Source organism: Topomyia yanbarensis, chromosome 3 (assembly GCF_030247195.1).
Source record: "Topomyia yanbarensis strain Yona2022 chromosome 3, ASM3024719v1, whole genome shotgun sequence".
Lineage (NCBI taxonomy): Eukaryota > Metazoa > Arthropoda > Insecta > Diptera > Culicidae > Topomyia > Topomyia yanbarensis.
Window position 1 is genome coordinate 164,418,055 of NC_080672.1, and position 21,567 is coordinate 164,439,621.

Consider the following 21,567-nt stretch of genomic DNA (forward strand, 5'->3'; position numbering starts at 1 on the left):
ATTGCCCTAATCGTCATTATTTTAGATCTACTTTGTGCTTCATTTATAATATTGACGACTTTGTTTTAGAAATCTTGAAAAAAACAACGAATCAGATTGTCCCATTTTCAAAATGACTGCATTCCAGTCCCATATAAAAAGTAATTTCATATCAGTACCACTAAGATTTCTAATTAAATATGGGTTATCCCACGCGAAGTGATAAAAAAGCAAACATGAAATCGACCTTCACGGATTGGAACCAAATTTGGAGGAATTGTTCATCTATTAGCATAAGCATAAGCATAAGCATAAGAGATCGCCCGTAGTTGCTACTCCGTTATTGACCAGAACCAAATTAGGTTGCAAAATGTTGATTGGAACAACATGCTTGGGAATAACATGATGAGCCACATTGTACAATCTATTCCGATCCCTGCATGCTGATCAATACCAACGCCGGCTACGTCCGAATGCAGATCTTCTGGGAAAGGAAGGAATGTTAGTTCGATACATGTTGCTACTAGAGACCGAGGAATCCTCTGCATCTCCACATGTATCACGGGAAGGGGAGAGTTGTTAGTAAGTGTGCCAATAGCGTTATCATGTAATAATTGCTCTGGGCAGCCGGCTGCCGAGAATTTGGGAAATTTATCATTTGTTGTATTAATACGATTAGCAAAATAAGCAACTTGAACTCCGGATAGCCGGCTATAAGAAGCACTGCTTATATTTTTTAATAATATTCAATCACGCGACGAATTTATTCGTGGTTTCTATCGTGTCGGTGCTGATTTTACCCGGCGATCGTTTGAATAAAATGATGAATCTTATACCGAAGGTTCATCAGACTCTTCCATAGGTGTCGCGGAGTTGGTAGTTTGGAAGGAAATAGGGTCTAGGATTCGCTCCAAGCAAGCGATGCGACCTGTAAAGCATAGTTTATTAAGGATCATCCATAAATGACGTAGCATTTTTTGAGCAATTTTTACCAGCTCCCTCCCCCAACGTAGCATTTCGTCACAAACCTCTAAATACCCCCTGGTAATTACGTAGCTTGACGGTAACTCTCCCCCTGTCCCCGTGATTTTTTTTAAATAAAAACCGATGTTAGTCATTCCCCTTTGAAAAGGCTACATAGCCTGACATGACCCCCTACCCTCCCGTCGTCACACATCATCACAAAATGCAAAACTCTCCCCTCTCCCATATAATGCTACGTCATTTATGGATGATCCCTTAGTTTGTAGTTCAGTTAGTTTTCGAAAACACGATCGCTCGAAAAAGATCTTGTTTAGTTTTTTGTTCTTTTAAAATCTGGGTAGCCGGCTACCGAGAGTATCCTATGTTTTCTAAACAAAAGCAATTTCAACTCCACACAGCCGATCGTGGGAGTATTGCCCAGAAAAACTAATCTTATCTGCTTAATGGGCCGGATCACTATTTTTGCGACATTATTTAGACTAACTTCGCTATTCCTTCTCTACGATATATTTTTTGGGTTGCAAACTATCGAGTGATAACACGTTATACAGACAAAGAGTTATGATAGCTCTAGATGTTATAAATCAGCGAAAGTGTTTCCTATTTCTAATGTCGGATTGTTTGTGAAATACATGTATACGAACGATTATATCGAACATTGAAGGGAAATACAAAGGATCGTTAACCTGATGGACGGGCTTGTTACCAAAAACGGAACTTGAAATTAGATTCATTAAAACAGACGCGGCGAATTTTCAGTACGTATTGATCCGCGTTCATCGATACTAGTCAAATTAAAGTCTTATTGGAGCTGATTATTCACTTACCAATAGCTTTTTCAATATAATAAACTTTCCCCAAAAGTTGAACAAAATCTATTTTCACACATCGTCGAACCTCCTATTGAAAATGTCCAAAACTATTGATTGTCAACTGCCAATAACTTTCCCTTCAATATAAAACACTCCCGAAAAGTTGACAAAAAATTCGATTTTGACACATCGTCGGACCCCCCCCCCCCCCCTGTGCTTAGAAAATGTCCAAACTATTGATTTTCAACTGCCAACAACATGTCCTTCAATAGTTATTTATTTCTAAACAATTGAAATTTAACCGCATCAACTTCAACTCGAATAAACGGGAAAGTAACGCAAAATGTATCGCGATAACCACCGATGAATTATCGTCGATGACCATGAATCCGACGATACATTATCGTTAACGGAGTTTCCGATGACGTTGACGGGTGGTTAACGTTATCGACGATGACGATTAATTATCGATTAACAACCCTGAACCTTAAGGTTCGCCCAGGTTAAGTCTTCGGTACGGAGCAATACCTCGATCTAGGAACTTCTAGCATGTTGTTAGTCGCCTCTTACGACATGGGAGCAGTTCCCAGAGGTTCTATTCTTGGCTGAAATAGTGCAAAAAGATTTCAGCCCGCCGGACACCACACGGCTTAATTTGGAGGAATTGTTCATCTATTGTATAAAAACCCAAATTGAACCACGCCTCGGGTCATGGGAGCATACCCCGTTTTGACAAATCGCAAGATGGCTTTTGAAGAAAATTATTCAAGGAGTCTAGAAAAATATTAATTTTTGGTGGCAATGCTGCCAACTATGCGATTTTTTCAGTTAAATATTAATAGTTAATTTTTCTCTCAATACATATATTTTAATTTTGAAAATACTAATGCCATCGTGTTCCAGACATTTTTACATAAAAATCACATGATTTCAATATAATTTGAGCCGATACTGAGATACACCTTTTTGAAGGTAGAAACTGGCATTTTCTCATATAAAAATCCAATTTTATTGGCAAAAGTTGAGAAAACCTTCAAACCTTTATAAAAATCGACCCTCATCTACTAGAAGCACAACAAAAACGTAGTTTTTCATCATTTCCCGTCTGATTTACAAAAAAAATATGTTTGAAGTTGATTTTTTAGTGGAGCGCGCTTGCGAGTTTATATGGGAAATTGCGAGTTTTTACCTTAAAAACGGTGTATCTCAGAATACGCTTAAATTATATTGAGATTATGTATTTTTTATGTAAAAATGTATGAGGAACACGATGGCATTAATATTTTCAAAATTAAAATATATGTATTGAGAGAAAAATTACCTTGTAATATTTAACTGAAAAATCGCATAGTTTAATTTTTTTTTAGAATTTTCTTCAAAAGCCATCTTGTGGTTTGATTTTAGAGTAAATAGAACCGGAGATATGATCAAAAGAAAATCAAGGGTTTTGACAATTTGTCAAAAGGGGAGGGGGGGGGGGTTTCTCCCATGACTCGAGGGGTGGTTCAATTGATACAAAAATTTGGGTTTTTATATATGGGCCCTAGATGAACAATTCCTCCAATTTTGGTTGAAATCCGCGAAGGTCGATTACACGTGCCTTGATCATTTCGCGTGGAATGACCCATATAGTGAGCATTTTTTATAAATAAAAATTAAAATTCTACGTTTAAACCTAAAGCCTACAGTTGAAAATAGTAAGTCACATATAATAAAAATCCATCGACCGGTAACAAACATGATTTTTTTAAATGAAGGACCATTCCGATGTGGAATTTTTGTACAATGATTTATGTCGTCAATGAGGCGTGATCAATTTCCAAATATCTTGGTGCGATAGGAATAGATAAAATGATTTTTTTAAATAGTATGATCTGATTGCACAAATTCAGATAAAAAATTCTCATTGTTATTTTCATATGGATTTTATCCTCCTTTCACGTGCAGTCCATAGTACTTTTCTATTGATTTTTTTGTTTAGTTGTGAAACTTGTTATTGAAACATACGTGAGTTTTGGATGTTCAAGGCGAACAAACTCGGAGGTGTTTGTAGTACAGTTCGAAATACACTTGGGAAGGTTTCATCAAGTATCGAGTTATTAAATAACCGAACTGGGCCGTGAAGTAAAACATTACGACCAAACCCACGGGCCTAAAAGTTGTATGATCAGGAGCTGACCAAATTCAACGAATTCATTTAGAACGACGGCCCTGTGGGTGGGTAATGTTAGTGACATAATCGGAGTGAGGTACAATATACTTAGGATTACACTTAGGTTTTTTACGCGTGGGATACACTGCCCATAAACGCATAAGAGTCCCATGTGGATTTTTGTCGAAAATGAGTTATCCGTTGGATTGTATTCTGTATCACCACTAAATCACACTGCACAAATAATATTACCGGGTTTGTTCAGAAAATATCAAAAAGAAATACCAAAACAGCGTTTTTCTCGGCTTGCTGTTTTTCAACATGGGACTCTTATGATGTTATGGGCAGTGTAGGTGGCGTAAATTTCCAAATCCGCTTAAATTTCAAAATCCGCGTAGATGAAAACCGTGTAAATTTCAAAATCCGCGTAAATGAAAACCGCGTAAATTTCAAAATCCGCGTTAATGAAAACCGCGTAAATGAAGTCCGCGTAAATTTAAGAATCCGCGGTAATGGGAACCTCGGTAATGGATTCCGCGTAAATTCAAAAATCCGCGTAGATGAAAACCGCGTAAATTTCAAAATCTGCGTAAATTTCAAAATCCGTAAAAAAATCGTAAAAAATACCGCTCGAGAAAAACCGCGTAAAAAAACCTGAGTGTATTTATATGAATGGAATAACTTATCTACGTACAACCCTAGCTATTGAAATCCAGAAACCGCATCGCAATCGAAAAAAAAATGACCGGGATTAGGTTGACGCTTTTCAGAGTGATTGCATAACCTTTCTATATGAAAAAGGCGAAAATGTGCTAAAATCAAAAAAAAAAAAAATCGTCGAATCTACCATACAGAAATTGTCACGTTGTGTGGGTGGAGAGAGGAGGAGTGCTGTAACCGTACTGAAAGAACTAACTACTAAGTAAAAAACGTCACCCCGAAGTAATGCCGTAGTGCTGGAAAGCAATCAGATTCCGTGCAAGAGTAGTTGATTTAGCAAGTCTGGTACATGCCCGAACCCGTCCCCTGAGTTGGTTTTTGTACATTTTTTCCTGCTCAGGGTGTTTTTGCACTTTTTTCTGCTCTCTAAAAAACATTTACATATGGTGGAGAGCATCAGGTAAAGGAATTAAGGGACCTAACCTAACGCCCCCGTCCGGAACTACTGCAAGTTGGGGAGTTTTGCTAGGGTATGGTAGAGTTTGGCAGCGTTGGGTTATGTTAAACTTCCATTAAATCCATGATTCCAACAGCAGCACCAATGAAGCGAGTCTATGCCGCTTCTGCTAAGATCCTGGGATTTTATTAATCAAAGATTTTAGCAATAAAAGCACCCTAGCCCAACCGGAAAGCCAACTGGCACATTAGGATCGACACTAGTAACATCCAGTACGTCATACTGGCCATGGCGAACGTCAACGGACAGAGCATGGACCACGAATTGGACGGCGACTTTGGGCTACCGTAAGCTCGTTGCTAAATTCCTAGGCAGCGAAGTGAACGTGAGAGCACTGTCGTTGGAAGTTGTAATCGAGTGCAAGGGTCTAGATGAGATAACTAGCGTAAGAAGAATTAAGGGATGCACAGATCGAGCAGTGCAACCGTGATCCGGATTACGAAATCGTATGGAGACACTCAAACGGCGGCGATTCGACTACCAGTGGTCGTTGCCAACAAGCTGGTGGAGCGCTGGTCGGATGGTTGGTGCGCTCGCTGAAGGTCGCTCCGCGAGTTACCAAGCGGATGGAGCGATGCTTCAGGTTCTTGGATCTCGGACATAAGGCGAAGAACTGCAAGAGCCCGGACAGGTCTGTACTGTGTTGAAAATGCGGAAGAAAAGGGCACGTTGCTAGTGACTGTACAAAGCAACCATGGTATGATCTGAAAACCAGCCTAGAGTACAAAAAGGCGAAGGCAGGCCAATGATGAGGGAGATAACCCAGTTTAATCTCAATCATTGCGACGTTGCACAGCAAGTGGTGTGGCAAAAAACAGAAACGAAGTGCGATGTTGCAATTAATGCAGAGCCCTACCATGTTTCTCCCGATAACGGTGGTGGATAGTGCAGGGATGGCGTGATGGGGATTCAAGTGATGGGCGGTTTCCCTATCCAAGAGATGGTGGATAGCAAACACGCAGACTTCGTCATCGCCAGGATGCGGCGTATTCGCATAAAGCTGTTATGCTTCACCACGATGGACAGCAGTTCAATACAGTACAATCGGATGCCTGAGGCACTAACCGACTCGTTAGTCAGACGAACGACGGGGCAATTCTCACCGTTTCGTGTTGACCAGGATGAAAGGTCCGACAACACCAGCTGAAATGTGAAGATTATCGTGGAAGGTATTTTCCCGAAGCACAACCCAACCGCATGGCCACCTACATCGTACGTCGATGCAGACGGCGGAAATGCTGGTGAGAATCGAGTCTCCAGCGACGAGATCCTTATAATGACAAGCTCCCGGTCCGGACGGTATCCTCAACATGACACTGAAGACCGCGATCCAGGCGTTTCCGGACATGTTCAGCATAGTCCTAGAGAAATGCCTGGACGAAGGGACCTCCCGGATAGATTGAAGATCCAGAAGCTGGGTGTTTGCAAAACCAGGGAAGCCACCAGGAGATCATGCATCGTATCGGCCTATATGCCTGCTGGATATTCTTGGTGAACTTCTGAAAGGGTCATACTCAACATGGTGACAATCTGCGCTGAAAGTAAGAACAGATTATAGCAGAGGCAGTTCCGAAGGGATCTCGACGGTGGACGCCATCCGCACAGTCATCGCGAGCCCAGAGAAAGCATCAAAGCAAAAGAAAAGGGGTAATCACTACTGCGCCGTGGTAACGATCGACATGAAGAACGCGTTGAACAGTGCCCCAACTGGGTGGCGTTAGTTCTGGACTATCTTTGCATGGTTCTGTTCCGAGTACTGGTCTACGAAACGAACATGAGGCAGAGGTCGTTATCCAGACAATAACCGGCGAGACCCTTGAGGAGGTGGAGATGTTGACGGCAGAGACAATAGGTATCGTGAAAACCTGGATGGCTAACATTAAGTTGCAACTGTCTCACCACAAGACGGAGGTAGTGCTGGTCAGCAAAAGTAAAAAAAATATAAGAACATAGGAAGTACGGAGAGGTGAATTTCCATTTGGCGCAGTTTTTGTCCGGGCACGAATACTCTCGGGAGTACCTGCATTGGTTCTGACATGCCTCGTCAACGCTTTGCCCGGAGTGTGTGAACGTGCAAGAGACAACTGAACACGTTGTGTTCGAATGCTCTAGATTCGAAGAAGTTGGAAAAGGGTATGCCTGGTGTGGCAGTTGACAATATCGTCGAAGAGATATCTGGGAATATTGTCAATAGAGTAGTTACGATTATACTCTCCGAGGTGCAGAGAAGAGACCAACAAAGCAGCACTGTTGGCTAGAAAGCCACCGTGAAACCACAAAACGGGTTTCGGGAGAAATTCCGAGGAACTCTCCATCGGTGTAGATTAAGTCCACCGCCGGAGACTAGTTGAGCAGTACGCGACGTAGCACCGGTTTGGGTCATCGGGGCGTCAGCGAACCTTCACCGAAATCGTTCGACCGACCTCGATACCCAACCATGTAGCTCGTGAGTAGGCTAGATCCATAGTCGTGGGATATAGCGAGTAGATCGCATCGAATAGCCAGCAGTCGGTTGGTAGGGCGCCAGTGAACCGAAAGCTACGCTCCACCCGGAATCGCTGGATAGACCTCAGCACCTACAGTCCTGATGAGTAGGCTAGGTTCACCTCTGGGGACTAGATCGCGTAGATCGGGACGAAGCGGGGAGCTAAATAGGGATCTTTAGGGGTGTGCGGGTTAAGGCATATTATGATGTAGATTAGTACCGTGAGTTAATATCTCAGTCCTTTTACAATTTTTAGGCCCGAAATTATTGAAAAAAACATTTTTTAGTTTGTTTCCTTTTAGGACAATAACACATCCAAACCTGTGCGACTTGCACAACTCTATAGGTTGCCTTATCAGATCTACTATAGTTTGCAGATGAAACTTGGGATGGCAGGCTGTTAGCGGATTGACAAAGTACCAGATCATGATGTGTGGGTGCTGTCCCGGTTAACAATGAGGCGAACGAGATATTTGCAGATACGTCATTTAGTCGGTCAACTGTCAGTTTGTCGGTTGAATTTAATTTGGTATTTTTAAATTTAAAAATCAGAAAAGAATAATTAAGATTTAAGAATGATATGAGTGCACTCGTAAGGACACCTGCTATCAATAACTACGAAAAACTGGCACATTTTTTCCAAATTAAAGATACCTATAGCTCACGGAAACAAATATCGGTATCGGGGGAAATTTACCGCCAAGAATTCCGCTGTAGAGTAGATTCACCGCTGTGGACTATCCGACTATATGGTGACAAAAATGGGAGCTAATTGACTCACGACACAGATATCGGTACCGAGAGAAATTCCGCTACCAGGAAACTCTCAGTCTGAGTAGATCTCAACAAAGCTGGGAGAGTCAGTCGGAGTGGGGTGAGTTCACCGCAAAGTTCTATCCGAGTATGTCGTGATAAGGATGGGAGCTATATGACTCACGTAAACAAGAGCTAAATGGATCATGGTATCAGAATCTAAACGGCTGACTGTGACAAGAGCTAAATGGCAACGTAATAGATGGAGACAATAAACAAGAGAATAGTCGAGTGTTAAATGGCTCAAAAGTCGAGCCATTTCATGGATCAAGTGAGGCTCCGATATAGTTGCGAAAACTCACGAGCAGAAGAGGTGCGACGAAAGCACAAGCCCCCCACGAAGCAATACTTTGATGTAGCTTCGTGAAGAAGAAGGGCGAAAAAAGAGCAAGGAGTGTTTTTAGCAATTAGGCACGAAAGTGAGTCCCATACAGTGCCAATACACTACAAGGCAGATCATTGAAGCTTTTTAAATCATACTACAAAAAAACCATGCACTAACACATACAGACGTTTTTCCAATCTTGACGAACTGAGTCGAAACTTATATGACATTAGGCTCTCTGGGTCGGGATTAGGTTGACGATTTTTAGGGTGATTGCATAACCTTTCTATATGAGAAAGGCAAAACGTGTCATTAGACCACATCGGGGGACCCTAATAAGTTTCGGTCATATTTGGCTAGTAGCCATCACAGTAAGAATGCGCAAGTGTACCGCGATTCACAGATATGGCTGGGGGCTGTCTGGGTCGAATTGTGATAACAAATTCCACAATCACAATTTTATAGAAGTTTTCGATTTCTTCTAGTAAGAATGGTACATAGATTTGTTTCATATAGATAGGATAATAATTAAATGCAATTTGCAACTCTTTACCTCTAAACGTTGAAGACAGGTATCGAATCATCTCGATGCTATTAATAATACTATAATTTTATTTTTTTTGTGACCGGATGTCATCATGCAGTTTGAAATATGAGAACATATTGTTTAATGTTTTACATGTTATACTTAACAATCAATATATTGAAGAAATAATAAGTAATGGAAGGTTGTAAACTGTTCAATCCTTCGACGAAAAAAGACGGAGTTTGTAGCCTACTTATGTTCTAAGTTTTTTAAATGCTGATTTAACTGCATGGACCAACAATACGAATCTTTAGTCATAACATATGGGTAAAATCTATTCATACAGCCCTTTATGACATGCCCTTAAGTATATGGATGTTCAAACTAATATTTCCATTTCTTTGATAATCTAATTTCATGGGGACTAGCCAATCTATTTGGGCAAAAAATCTACTTATTTTTAACGTGATTGCAATAAGGTTTTACCTTTGCCGGTGATTCTTGGTCAATATTCAACCCGATGCAACTACTTTCTTACAAGGCTCTTTAGACACATTCATCAATATCGACCAGTCCTCCTAATGAGCGAGCGTTATCAATGACGAATTTATTGTTTAAGGGGATCCGCTTATCAAACAGATTCAAAAAAATTGATTGTTTTGGATTCATTCGTTGGAATTTTTTTCGGAAAATATTCTTGCAAAGTTTCAGAGTACAGTTGATTATGCCTGTCAATTCCCTTTAAATTGATTTTTTCCTACTAAAAACTTTAAAGCCCATTTTATTAAAACCATGTTTTTTAAAACTTCGTGCAGGATTCCAAAAAAAAAACTATAATTTCTGTGTATACAAGTAAGACACTGTTTTTAAATAATTTAATTGTGCACAGACTGAATAAAAAACCATTAAAAAAGCTCGTTTTACAATGTTATTAACACACTTACTGTTAAAATAGGCCAAACAATCGAGTACTTTTAGTAATAACTAAACTATTTTATATTCCATCTTTTAATCACCATAATATTCTATCATGTGTAGAAAAGCCTTCCGAATAAAGAAGTATTTCAATTTTTTGTTTTAGGTAAAAATTACGGGGTTGAATCTTGCACGGAGTTTGAGTTATCCGCGGCGAACTGCTGTGCGAGATTGATCATAAATCTGCCATTTTTATTTACTTTGACATTCAAAAAACTAAGGAGATATATGCTCAAAACACGCAAAATATAATTTGTTTCTCTTGTTGTTTCAATGTCCAACTAAAACTTAGAAAAAAAACACCTTTTTGTGAGTCGCTGATGAGAAGGTCCCCTTAAGTCATGACGAGCGCACTAATCTCACAAATGACTGAGCAATACGGTTACTTGATTCTAACTGTGTAAATTGGGATAATCACGATTATGTATGGAAGATGATTTTAGTATATGATCAATATATTAATAAACCTAATAAAGTGGGCGGGTTATACACTCAACACTACGAACTATTACGGTCACTTTCCTTGGCAAATGGGTGCTAGAGTGCGCTGCACATCTACTAATGGAAGAACGGATTCGTATTCTGAGCATTCGTTGTCTTAGTTGTGCAAAGTATCTGTCGCTCTAAATGAAAATCGTATTCCAGTTTAGCTCCACTTGCATCGTATAAAGAAGGAACCTACAAAATCGAGACAGACTGGTTTGTATTATTTGTTTTTTTTTTAATGTAACAAGATGACATACCTCGATTGAATATCTACACAGAGCAGGATTCAGCACAAACGGCACCTCCTCCATCTCAGTATGAACGTTCAATGTCCCCGTATTATATGCCGGAAGAGTCGGGGCAGGCCGTTTCGGTGATAATTGATATGATGGCAGCAATTGTTCGTAGTCATGATCTAGTGGTTCTAATGACACCTGCAATAAGGGAGGCGAAAAAATAAATAAATAGCAATGAGCAATGCTACTTATTGCCGTTCTACTCATAATTGTCCCATGTATATAGGGAATCCCATAGAACATGGGACAAGTATGCTTTTAACGGCAGCTTAGGTCTCAAGCTGATTTCATGCTCATGTGGCAAGACAACAAGGAATCAAAATCATTTCCCCAAGGTGGACAAAAACAAATGGAAACTACTTACCGGATATAGTGGCTTTTCTTGGCTGGCTTGGAATTTCAGATCTTCTATTGTTCTCTCCAGATCGGTGATGCTTTGTCTCGAAGGCACACTAGGCGGTGCACGGTGGGCCATCAGTGTTGTTTTGTAACATATTAATATTCCATTGATATCCCTGCAATATTCGAAAAGTTGTAAGACAAATTCGCTTGACGCCAAGTAAATTTTCTATCGGAATAGAAGAATTTTCGACAAGCCTAAGCTCAACATATTTAACTCAAAGGGCCGTCGTTTCGGGTGTCTGATCATTTGGTCGAAAGCCATTTGGCTGAGTGCTGCTTGGCCGACTGCCAGTTGGCAGTAACGGCCATTCGGCCGAACGGGCAAATCCGTAGATATGCTCTGCACACAAAAAAGAAAGAAAAGTATTCCAAATAGTGTTCCCAAGAAACTAAAGCTTCGGATAATACATAAAAAGCACATTTTAAAGTTCACATAAAGTTCTTAGTAAACTTTCAAGCTGCTTAAGCTTTTATGGAACTTGAAACCTTCTTAAACCGCTATTGGAACATAAAACGTATTGTACTATTACTTAATAGGAGAAGCTTATGCAGCTCCCTTTTACGAAATTTTAGTCCAAGCAACCACCCATTGCTGTTCACCCCATTTAGGCATTTTATGCTCAAAACTCAATTCCGAGTTCAAGTTCATTAATTAATTGATATTTAATATTCCACAAATACTTCTTACAAGTATGTAGCATTGTGAATACACAACAATAGTAGAAATTATTTTCAGGGCGTAATGACAATAGCCGTACATTTTACCAAAAGTGACTTTAAAGTAGCAATCCAAAGGACTTAGTTAAGACGCACATTTTAGGTCTACCTGAGTAGTGCCAAAAAAAATCTTAATATTTTATTACAATGGATGAAAACTAATTTTTTTAGTTCTTGGATGTGATATAGATGATTTCGGTACAACTCAAACCACATTATCCATGTAAACGTTCAAATTTTAAACGACTATAGCTCTAGGTCTCTAACGACAATATCTCTAACGTAGGGAGCGAATTTCTAAATTTTGGCACGGACACAAATTTTACTGAATATTTTTAAAAAATATCCAGATTGATTTTTCAAAAAAGACCTACGTTGGGCAATTGCGCACTCCTGCAATACCGACATTAGATCTACTCGTAAAGAAGAATATCTGTGGTAAATGCTGCACTCACATTGTTCGTCCAGAAACCATTCTTGTTGGTTCTACAATACGAAAAAAGTTTTCAACATATTTTTTATGCCTTATGCTCAGATCATCCCGATCACGCAGTGGATTGCTTTGTACTGCCGGTCACTTCCAACTTTTAGATGTTCGAACGGGATTCTGTTATTGCCATGGGATGACTTTGGTTGATCTTGTCAGCTTGTCAATCATTCTAAATCCTCATTGGTAATTTTTGTCTTTTTTATTAACGACTATAAGTAAGTCAAACTTTTTATATTTCAACGACATTTAATTACCAAAGGCCTGGAAGGGTTGTACGTCATTTTCCGGTATACCATTCCCCGGAATACCACTTCCCGGAAAATTATTTTCCGGAATGTACCATATCCCGGAATATCGTTTCCCGGAATGTACCATTTGCCGGAAAACCATTTCCCGGAATGTATCATTTCCCGGAATGTATTGTTTCCCGGAAAAACCACTTCGCGGAATACCATTTCCCGGAAAATAAAAAAAAAACTCGTACCTCACCGACCAAACTTATGTTTAGAAGACCTGCTATGCAGCTAATTGTGTTGTAGGAGATTTTACCTACTTCAGAACATGAAAAGTTGTTTGAAAATATTTTTTAATTTTTTTTTATCTTGAGTGGTTATTATGGTAAAAAAACAAGATAGCGACAAGATTGCAAAACTGTCATTCTAAAGATTTAATCTTTTCGATTCCGCGATGTTAGGAAAATTTATTTAAATTGATCATTATATGAACAGCTTACGAACGACTTTTGGTTTTGAACCAAAAAGAAACTTGGAAGGATTTAAAAAAATAAGTGGGGAATAAAAAGCATCCAAATGGATGGGATATCAATGAATTAAATGGGTACCAAAATAGAAACAAATACTTTCCAATTTTCCCACCACAGGTAGTGAAGGGGTGAATAAATTTCATAAATTCATGACCGTCTAATTCCGGACTAACAGGCCCTATATTTTGCCTCATATTTGTTCCAAATTTTGCGGATTCAGTTAAAATGGTATATTTTCTATTCTTTTACTATTTCGAATCGATTCCTTCGCGTGGTAATCTTCGGTGAAAAGCATAATACACTACTGTAGAATTTTTAAGATTTGGAAATTTTGTTATTGAAATAAAATGATATAATAGAAAATGGAAGGAGAACAGAATACCTAATTGTATATACTATTAATTCTGTCCTATCGTTTTTAGGTAAACTCCAAGCGTACTAAAAACTTCAAACGCGTTTTTTTCAAATCCATTTTCCCATTTTCAGCAAATTTAAGACTAAGAAAAACGAAAGCAGGGTAGATCAACGTCGTTGGGTAGATATTCTATAAATGATGAGGTGCTGATTTTAATGACATTTTCAGCGCTTCGCGTAAAATTAAAATAGTGAAAAGATCATATGTAAGTCATTTGCTATCGTTTAAAGGAATCGAAAAAAAAGTGTAAATTCGTAACGATCAATTTAGAACGCCTCGAAATGCGGCCATCTTTGATATTGAAAAGGCAATGTTTTCCACACCGTTGGCAACATTTTTATGATAACCAATTACAGTACTCTAAAAATGCCCTGAATGCGTTGATTGATTTTCACGAAGATTAGGTAAAAGGTAATGAAAAAATAAAAACATTTCCTAAAATTTAATCACAAATATTCCTGGAACCTTTGAAATTTTATAGATTGTGAATGTATTTGTCTGAGATGCCGCCTTCTTATGAATATGCATTTTTCTTTGGAATTTTGTGTATAATGTTATTTTAATCTATATGAAGTTTCTCTGAAAATACTCTTGGACTTTCATTGATTTTTATTCTCACTAATATTTGTTTACAGTAACAGTGCATTGAAAACGCCTTCAGTTATTTTAAATTTCACTTCGTATTAAAAATTTCTATGTGAATTAGCCTTCTTTGGAACAATAATATATCAATGGAAATGATTTTAGAACTTCATTGATTCAAATACAATAACTACAATGAAATCGATTTGCCTTCTTCAAAATTTTTGTAGCATATTATTGAAATACTATTAATTTTAAATTAAATTACGACCTTCTTTGATATCGCCTTCCTTTTAGCATAAGCTATTTTCTGGACCTTCGATTGATTAATAATGATTTCAAATAAAATTACACATGCATGAGAATTAGTTTTTCAAATTCATTAACATGATCGGCGAGCAAAGACAAGCTGTGAAGGGAACCAAACAAATATTTGAGTAGCAACATAGTTCTATATGCAAATGTTCTTAAAGTACTTCAGATTTCAATAGTATAACAAATTGCCGAGAAAAATTACGTTCCGGGAAATGGTACATTCCGGAAAATAGTATTCCGGGAAACGATACTCCGGGAAATGGTACATTCCAGGGAATATTCCGCGAAATAGTACATTCCAGGAAATGGTTTTCCGGGAAATGACATTCCGGGAAATGGTTTTCCGGGAAATGGTATTCTGGGAAACGACATACAATCCCTGGAAGATATGAAGTATTTTTATATTAAGGGCCGTAGTACTCAAAAAGAGCAAGGATGTGAAAGAAGAAAGTTTAAAAAAGCGTGAAGTAGGGTCATATGAACAAGCTTAGAATTTTCCGACAACTTAACCCTTTGTCTCCTACCGAAGGAGTCAGGATATTTTAGTATTTTTATCGAATGCGAATCTCCTGACTATGTGGTATGCCCAGACAAGCGTAAAGTGGGTGTCGGAATCGACAAAAAGTTAAATCACGGAAACTGCCACATTTCGCGATGTTGGAAAACTTTTTGAATGACCTGGTTTTTCTCTCACAAATTGCATGCCGTGATTGTGCTATTCCTAATTTTTGTAGGTTGTTCGTTTTTTGACACGGTTCAATGCGTGCGCTTAATGGAGCCATGTACCATTAATATGTTTACATCAAATGTTAGGAACCTTTCAATGTGTTACTATTGATTTCCTCGCGCCAAATTAACTATTGGGTTCGGAGATTTTTTTCGTTGCGGGGAGCTTTTTTAGCGATGCCTAAGGGTCATTCTATTCACTATTTGCATTTTGTTTGGGGGTGCTATAAAAATACTGAATGTAGTCGTTGATAATTCGATATAAGACTGTAGTTTAGCTGTCGTTGCTAGTTGGACAACTGTCTGTGTTTTACATTTGGGCGTTGAAGTCTGGATGGTTTTGTTTATTGTGGCGATATTCAATGCACACCCGCCGTGATGAAGTTAATGTTTTAGTTTTCCCTAAGGAATATGGTAAAAAAGTTGTTTGCCTCGTCCTTCATTTTTTATGCAGCGCATTGATTCAGTTATTTTTGGTTCCAATTCAATGTAGTGTAACAATACTTTATAAACTCGTTCGCTTTACCAAGCAACTTGTATGAAATCTTCAGTAGAAAATCAAATAAGCTTGAAATAAGCCACCACCATCCACACAACACAACTCAAAAACCAGTGCAAATCAAATCAATCTCACCCGCACTGCCGCTTGTAAGACGAAAACAAAGCAAAGATCACACGCCAGTGAATACACCACAGCGACTCTGGGGCGCGCGCGGTGGTGACTTTATCTGAGCGCGCCACAGAGAATTTAAAGAGCAAGAGAGCACGGTTATCTCGCACCCAACTACCTCAACACCAGCGCACATTTGAAATCGGTCTATACAGCTCCGAAAGAAAGAGCGTTCTGCTATTTTCTGTGGTGTGTGATTATTGTATCCTCTGTGTAGGCATCACACTTACGCGCCAGTGCATCACTAGGGTGAAATGCCATCACTGCTGAAAAACATAAACTTAAATTTGCAATTAAGAATAATGGAGCTGTTAAATGAGGTGCTCAACACAGGCAAAATCCCCGAAAAATGGAGATCAACCAGAATAGTACCACTGCTAAAACAAGATAAAGACCCCAACAGCCCAAGTTCATACAGACCATTATCAATGCTTTGTGTATTACTAAAATTAATCAATTCCGTAGTTAAAAATAGATTAACAATTTTCATCGATCATCATAACATAATACCACTAAACTCCTTCGGTTTCAAAAAGAATTCTTCGGCCATTAACTGCGTGAATGTATTAATTTCAAAAGTTAAACAATCTAGACGTGAAGGCGACATACTAAGAGCCACGTTTTTGGATCTAACTAAAGCATTCGAAAACGTAGATATAGACAAATTGATAGAAACATTAGAGCACGAACGCATACCAACAGAAATGGTAAATTGGATATACCAATACCTAAAACGGAGAAAAACAATATTAACAATGAGCAACGGAACTAAAATAAGTCAAACCACGAATAAAGGGCTCCCTCAGGGCTGTCCTTTATCGCCGATCCTTTTCAACAGCTACACGAAAATAGCTCACACCACACCGAAAGAGGATGAAACATTGATACAATTTGCTGATGATTTTACAGCAATAGTAATAGGACACAACAAGGCAATTGCAACAAACAAAATGAATAAGTTTCTAGAATGTCTGGCCACAGTATTTAGGACAATAGGAATGGAACTAACCTTACTAAATCGGCTGCAATAGTTTTTACCAATAAGTTCGATGCAATAGTCAACATTAAGATAAACAATATACAGATATCAATTAAAGAAAAACATAAATTATTAGGTATTCATATCGACCACAAATTATCCTTTAAAGCACACATCAGTAATTCCATAGTAAAAGAAAAACAGAAAATCAATATTCTAAAAATGATCAGTAGAAAACGAAGTGGCGCACATCCAGAACCAATGCTAAAGCTTACAAAAACAATAGTTCGACCACACCTGGACTACAGAATAACAATCATAGCGTCTGCTGCAAAAAAAGACTTCGATAGATTAGAAACAGTACATCTCTTTGCATTAAGAACTTCATTGAGACTACTGAGATCTACCCCGAACCAAGTTGTGTTATACGAAGCAGGAGAGCTTCCACTCAAATTACGAGCGGAATACCTGGCCACAAAAGAAATAACTAAAATGATATACTACAACAATAACCCAACCTTCGACACACTATTCAATTTAATGAGTGCAGACGAATTACCGAAACATGCAACGTACATAGAAAAAATAGCATGCATTAATAACTTTTACTACTTTTAAATAGCATGCATTAATAACTTTAACTGTTGTACCAAATGAACAAGCGTCTAACAATAACTCCATTATGCGATCAAAATTACACAAAACTAACAGCAATAAACGAAATAGAAAATTTAAATAAACACAATTTATCAGCCCACACACAAGCACAAATAGTAAGAAATTTAATACACTGAAAAAAATCCAAACGTTAATTCTATTTGCTTCAAACCGCTTAAAATTCATATGAAGAAGACATGCTATTGTTATCTCGCGCACACATACCTTCTATGTGTCAACTGTATAAACTATGTATGCACACACATAAGTTATATGTGCATATTGTTATAGAATGGGGTTTTATGTGCCTAATAGTTATGAAATGTGAATGTAAGATTAATATTTCTTGTAAATACACACATTAGGTTTATGTGCCAGCAAATAGTGTCTATACTGCCGCTAGAAGCATAATTGTCCCATGTGTATAGGGTTTTCCATAGCACATGGGACAGTTATGCGTCTAGCGGCAGTATATGCCTCCGCTAATTGCAAAAATCTATGTGTAAAATCAATAGGCATAACGTTTACTTTTTTTTGAGTGTAGATAAGCGATATAAAAATATTTATCAACTATATACAGATGGCTCTCTGATCAACAAGACAACTGGTTTTGGCTATTACGACCCACAAATCAGTATTAATTCGTCAAAAGGGCGAAAGTGTTTTTGTAAACAAACTTGTTTCGCTCATTAGTCTGCTGCAGAGTGGAATTTCATGAAAAATATGCGTTAATGTAAATTTTTACCCTTCGTAGAAGTAATTTCAATTGTTTTCTGCCTTGAAATTATAGTAAATTAGGAGAAACCATCAAAATAAAAGTTTGTTTACAAATCTTATTCGCTCTTTTGCAAATTTAATATGGAAATATTAATATCCTATAGTGGTAAACTTAACCCATTATAACCCAGCTATGTTCAAACTTTTGGTAATTTGTAAAATACTTCGTGAGCCCTCATATTATGCCGAATTAAGTATGGGAAAAATAAAATAACCGCTTTGGAACGTTTTGTTGCGAAAAAAAAATAACGTATGAAATTTCATACGCTGGGCTGATAGGGTATCAAAAAATCATTACAGAGAAAATTCGGCTAAAATCTTTATATTCAACATAAAATCGAATAATATCTTCAGATCAATTATTTAGAAGCTTTTTTGAATGATTTTAACACTTATCTCCTCTCTCGTGCCGTTTCATCTCATGATTGGTTCGTTGCATTAAACCATCTTTCCTTCAAACTTTGTAATTATTTTAAGAAAAAGAACATTTTCGAGACGAGAATTTACATAAAAAATATTCTGGGTGGAACCAGGCATGATTTGCTACGTATTAAGCATTTATTAACCTTGAATGCACTGATTCAACGTTAAAATCAGCGAGAAAGTTATGAATCCCTTCCTGGTCCTAAAGAGGAAATAATTTTGCCTTGGGAAAAAAGATATCGGTTCAGCCCAGCGTATGAAATTTCATACCTTGAACTACCAGCAGAATTTTCGCAATTGTTTCACCAATTTCTTTCATTTTTTCGCACTGAGCCACATCTTTCACACCTCTCATGGCCATTCGTTCACAATTCGAAACAAGAATGAGTGATTTAGAAGAGAAAATTAATAATATGTATTGTTCATATTTTAGTTTGAATTTTGTCCAACTTTGACATTCGAAAACACAAAGGAATTTTATAAAAAAGATTATTGAGCATACACATTATAAATTATAGGGTATTAATTAACGTTCACAGAAGACCAGAAGTTATAAAACGCCTTTATTGTATAACAAGTATGATCCAGAAATGTGTTGTTTTTGCGTATGAAATTTCATACGCTAGGACATAATGGGTTAAGACAGTGCACGAAAGTGTGCTAGTGCACGGGGAAGGCAAAATTCACTTCCATTGGTCATCAAACAAGAATATCGTATGGGCGCGTTTAAACATGCAATAATAAGGCTAAACTAAGCTTAAGTTATATTGTAACTCAAATTTTATCTGCTTTAATCAAGTAACTTATATCCAAATCATATTTCCATGTCCTGATACTAAACCAACTAAACCAACAGAATACCGTATTCAATACAATTACAACTTACCCAGCAAGCGTAAATCCTTCCGGAGCCTGTCTCAGCCGTGAACAGAGAATAATGTCTGTGATTGCTTGCTTGGCGACCCCTTTTTTGGCAAGACGATACACAAGCTGCTTTTTTCGCCACGCTTTCTGTTCGGTGTCCGCTGTGCGAGTAAGTTGCGAGAACCCTTCTGGTAAGGCTTCCTTGTCACCGATCACTTTCAGTGTTTCCAATATGTAATCCGGAAGCCCTTCCGTTTTCGATTGACACAAATAACGAGCCCGTTTCTTACCCAGCAAAATGCTCTCTCGCCAAAGATCCGCATCCTGATCCTGATCATAAGTTTTATTGATTGGTTGAAAGTGCTGTGGGCACTTTTCGTAGTCTTCCACAAGTTGAAGGGAAGTAATTGGCCGATTGTCTGGTAGAACACTGATAATCGTGTTCAGAATGTTTTTCTGTTGTTGGGTTTTTGTCTTCAACATTTTGTCACTGCTGAAGTCGATTCTATCATTGAATAAAACTCTAAATAATGATAAATCAATGTGTGGTTTGCGCACAAATGTAAATACAAAATAAAATTTACTGGTCACTTTGTTACGCTTGATCTGGTATGATTCACTCTGAGCCACGATACTTCAAGTTAATTAACGTTGGAATGTCCAAACGTTAGTACACTGCCTTTCACAAATCATGCCTCAAACTGCCTATAATACATAATATGTTATATTATAGGCACCGCATTACTAATTTTAATACAAATTTAAAAATCACAATGGTTGTTTTTTTGTGAGAATACACATAACAGTTCTTAGTAATGCTATCATCAGCCGAAGATTTGATTCAAAGAAAGCCACACAAAGAAGGTTGAATGAATTCCAAAATGTAAGATTAGAAAAAACGATTCCGAACAAACTACATACTGGACTGCACTGAACTGGATAAAGTAGCCGCCGATCTTCGAACGGTAGAAAGAACAACAGCCACTGAAGTCATTAATGACGCAGGGGTAGAAGGAGGTGGGATATTTTTAGGTCATCATTTTGACACTTGACAGTTCATCAAACACGATTGTTTCGATCTACTCATTATACAGTGTGAATTTGTTATGAACGGTAAACAATTACATGTAATTGTTGCACTGTTAGAAATCCGAATTCTATTTGCTACAAACAAATTTATATTGTCCGTGCTTTTCCAAAGGAGACGCGACGATTATTTTTTGTCGCTGCAAGATTCGTAGCGCTATTCGGCACACGATTCGTCCCAATGCTTTTCTTACACTGAAAATAATCGACACGATAAAACCATATGCAATTAAACATCACTTTCATGTGCGTTCTCATGTTAAAAAGTAAAAGAAATTATTTCCCTTTGAATTTCACATGAAAATCCATTAAAGAGCATTTCATGAAGTGTTTCAAATTAAATTCAAACAAATTCCACGTGAATACGACATATTTATCCATTGCATGTTCATTGTCATGCTATTGCGTCGTAAAGTATGAACTTCACTCATGACTTTTGCATGACAAACATGTAGTGCATTTCTACATGTAAAACAATTTATTTCAACGATTCTTCTGCCTATGAAATCTATAAGTAAAACAATGTTATATTCACGTGTAATTCATTTGGAAATTTTAGTCAATGGTATTTCTTATGATATTGATGTGCTTTTTACACCATGTTCGCATGAATTTCATTTGAAAACCATATTTCCCACACTCGAATGGGTACCCGAACAGAAAGTAATATCGAAATTGATCGTAGAAACGT

The 21,567-nt window shown here is 37.8% G+C and overlaps 1 protein-coding gene across 3 annotated transcripts; it reads right to left on the minus strand.

Annotated features, from left to right (window-relative positions):
• Positions 1-9,420: 9,420 nt before the first annotated feature.
• Positions 9,421-20,783, minus strand: LOC131689484 (multivesicular body subunit 12B). 3 transcript variants are annotated; one of them, XM_058974589.1, is made up of 5 exons: positions 20,712-20,779; positions 19,813-20,313; positions 11,375-11,525; positions 10,972-11,148; positions 9,421-10,906 (listed from the first exon to the last, which is right to left on the minus strand). In XM_058974589.1, exons 2-5 carry the CDS (start codon positions 20,271-20,273, stop codon positions 10,787-10,789), a joined length of 909 nt encoding a protein of 302 aa, XP_058830572.1. In that variant the 5' UTR covers positions 20,274-20,313; positions 20,712-20,779; the 3' UTR covers positions 9,421-10,786. The 3 variants fall into 3 exon arrangements, with proteins under 3 accessions (XP_058830572.1, XP_058830573.1, XP_058830571.1); XM_058974590.1 differs by having other exon boundaries at positions 19,813-20,295; positions 20,712-20,763; XM_058974588.1 differs by having other exon boundaries at positions 9,422-10,906; positions 20,375-20,783.
• Between the last annotated feature and the right edge of the window lie 784 nt (positions 20,784-21,567).

Coding starts and splice junctions, on each gene's coding strand:
- LOC131689484 (XM_058974589.1), bottom strand. CDS start 20,273: ATGTTGAAGACAAAAACCCAACAACAGAAAAACATTCTGAACACGATT. Junction 11,526..19,812: donor GAAGGATTTACGCTTGCTGG/GTAAGTTGTAAT, acceptor CGAATATTGCAG/GGATATCAATGGAATATTAA. Junction 11,149..11,374: donor AAGAAAAGCCACTATATCCG/GTAAGTAGTTTC, acceptor CCCTTATTGCAG/GTGTCATTAGAACCACTAGA.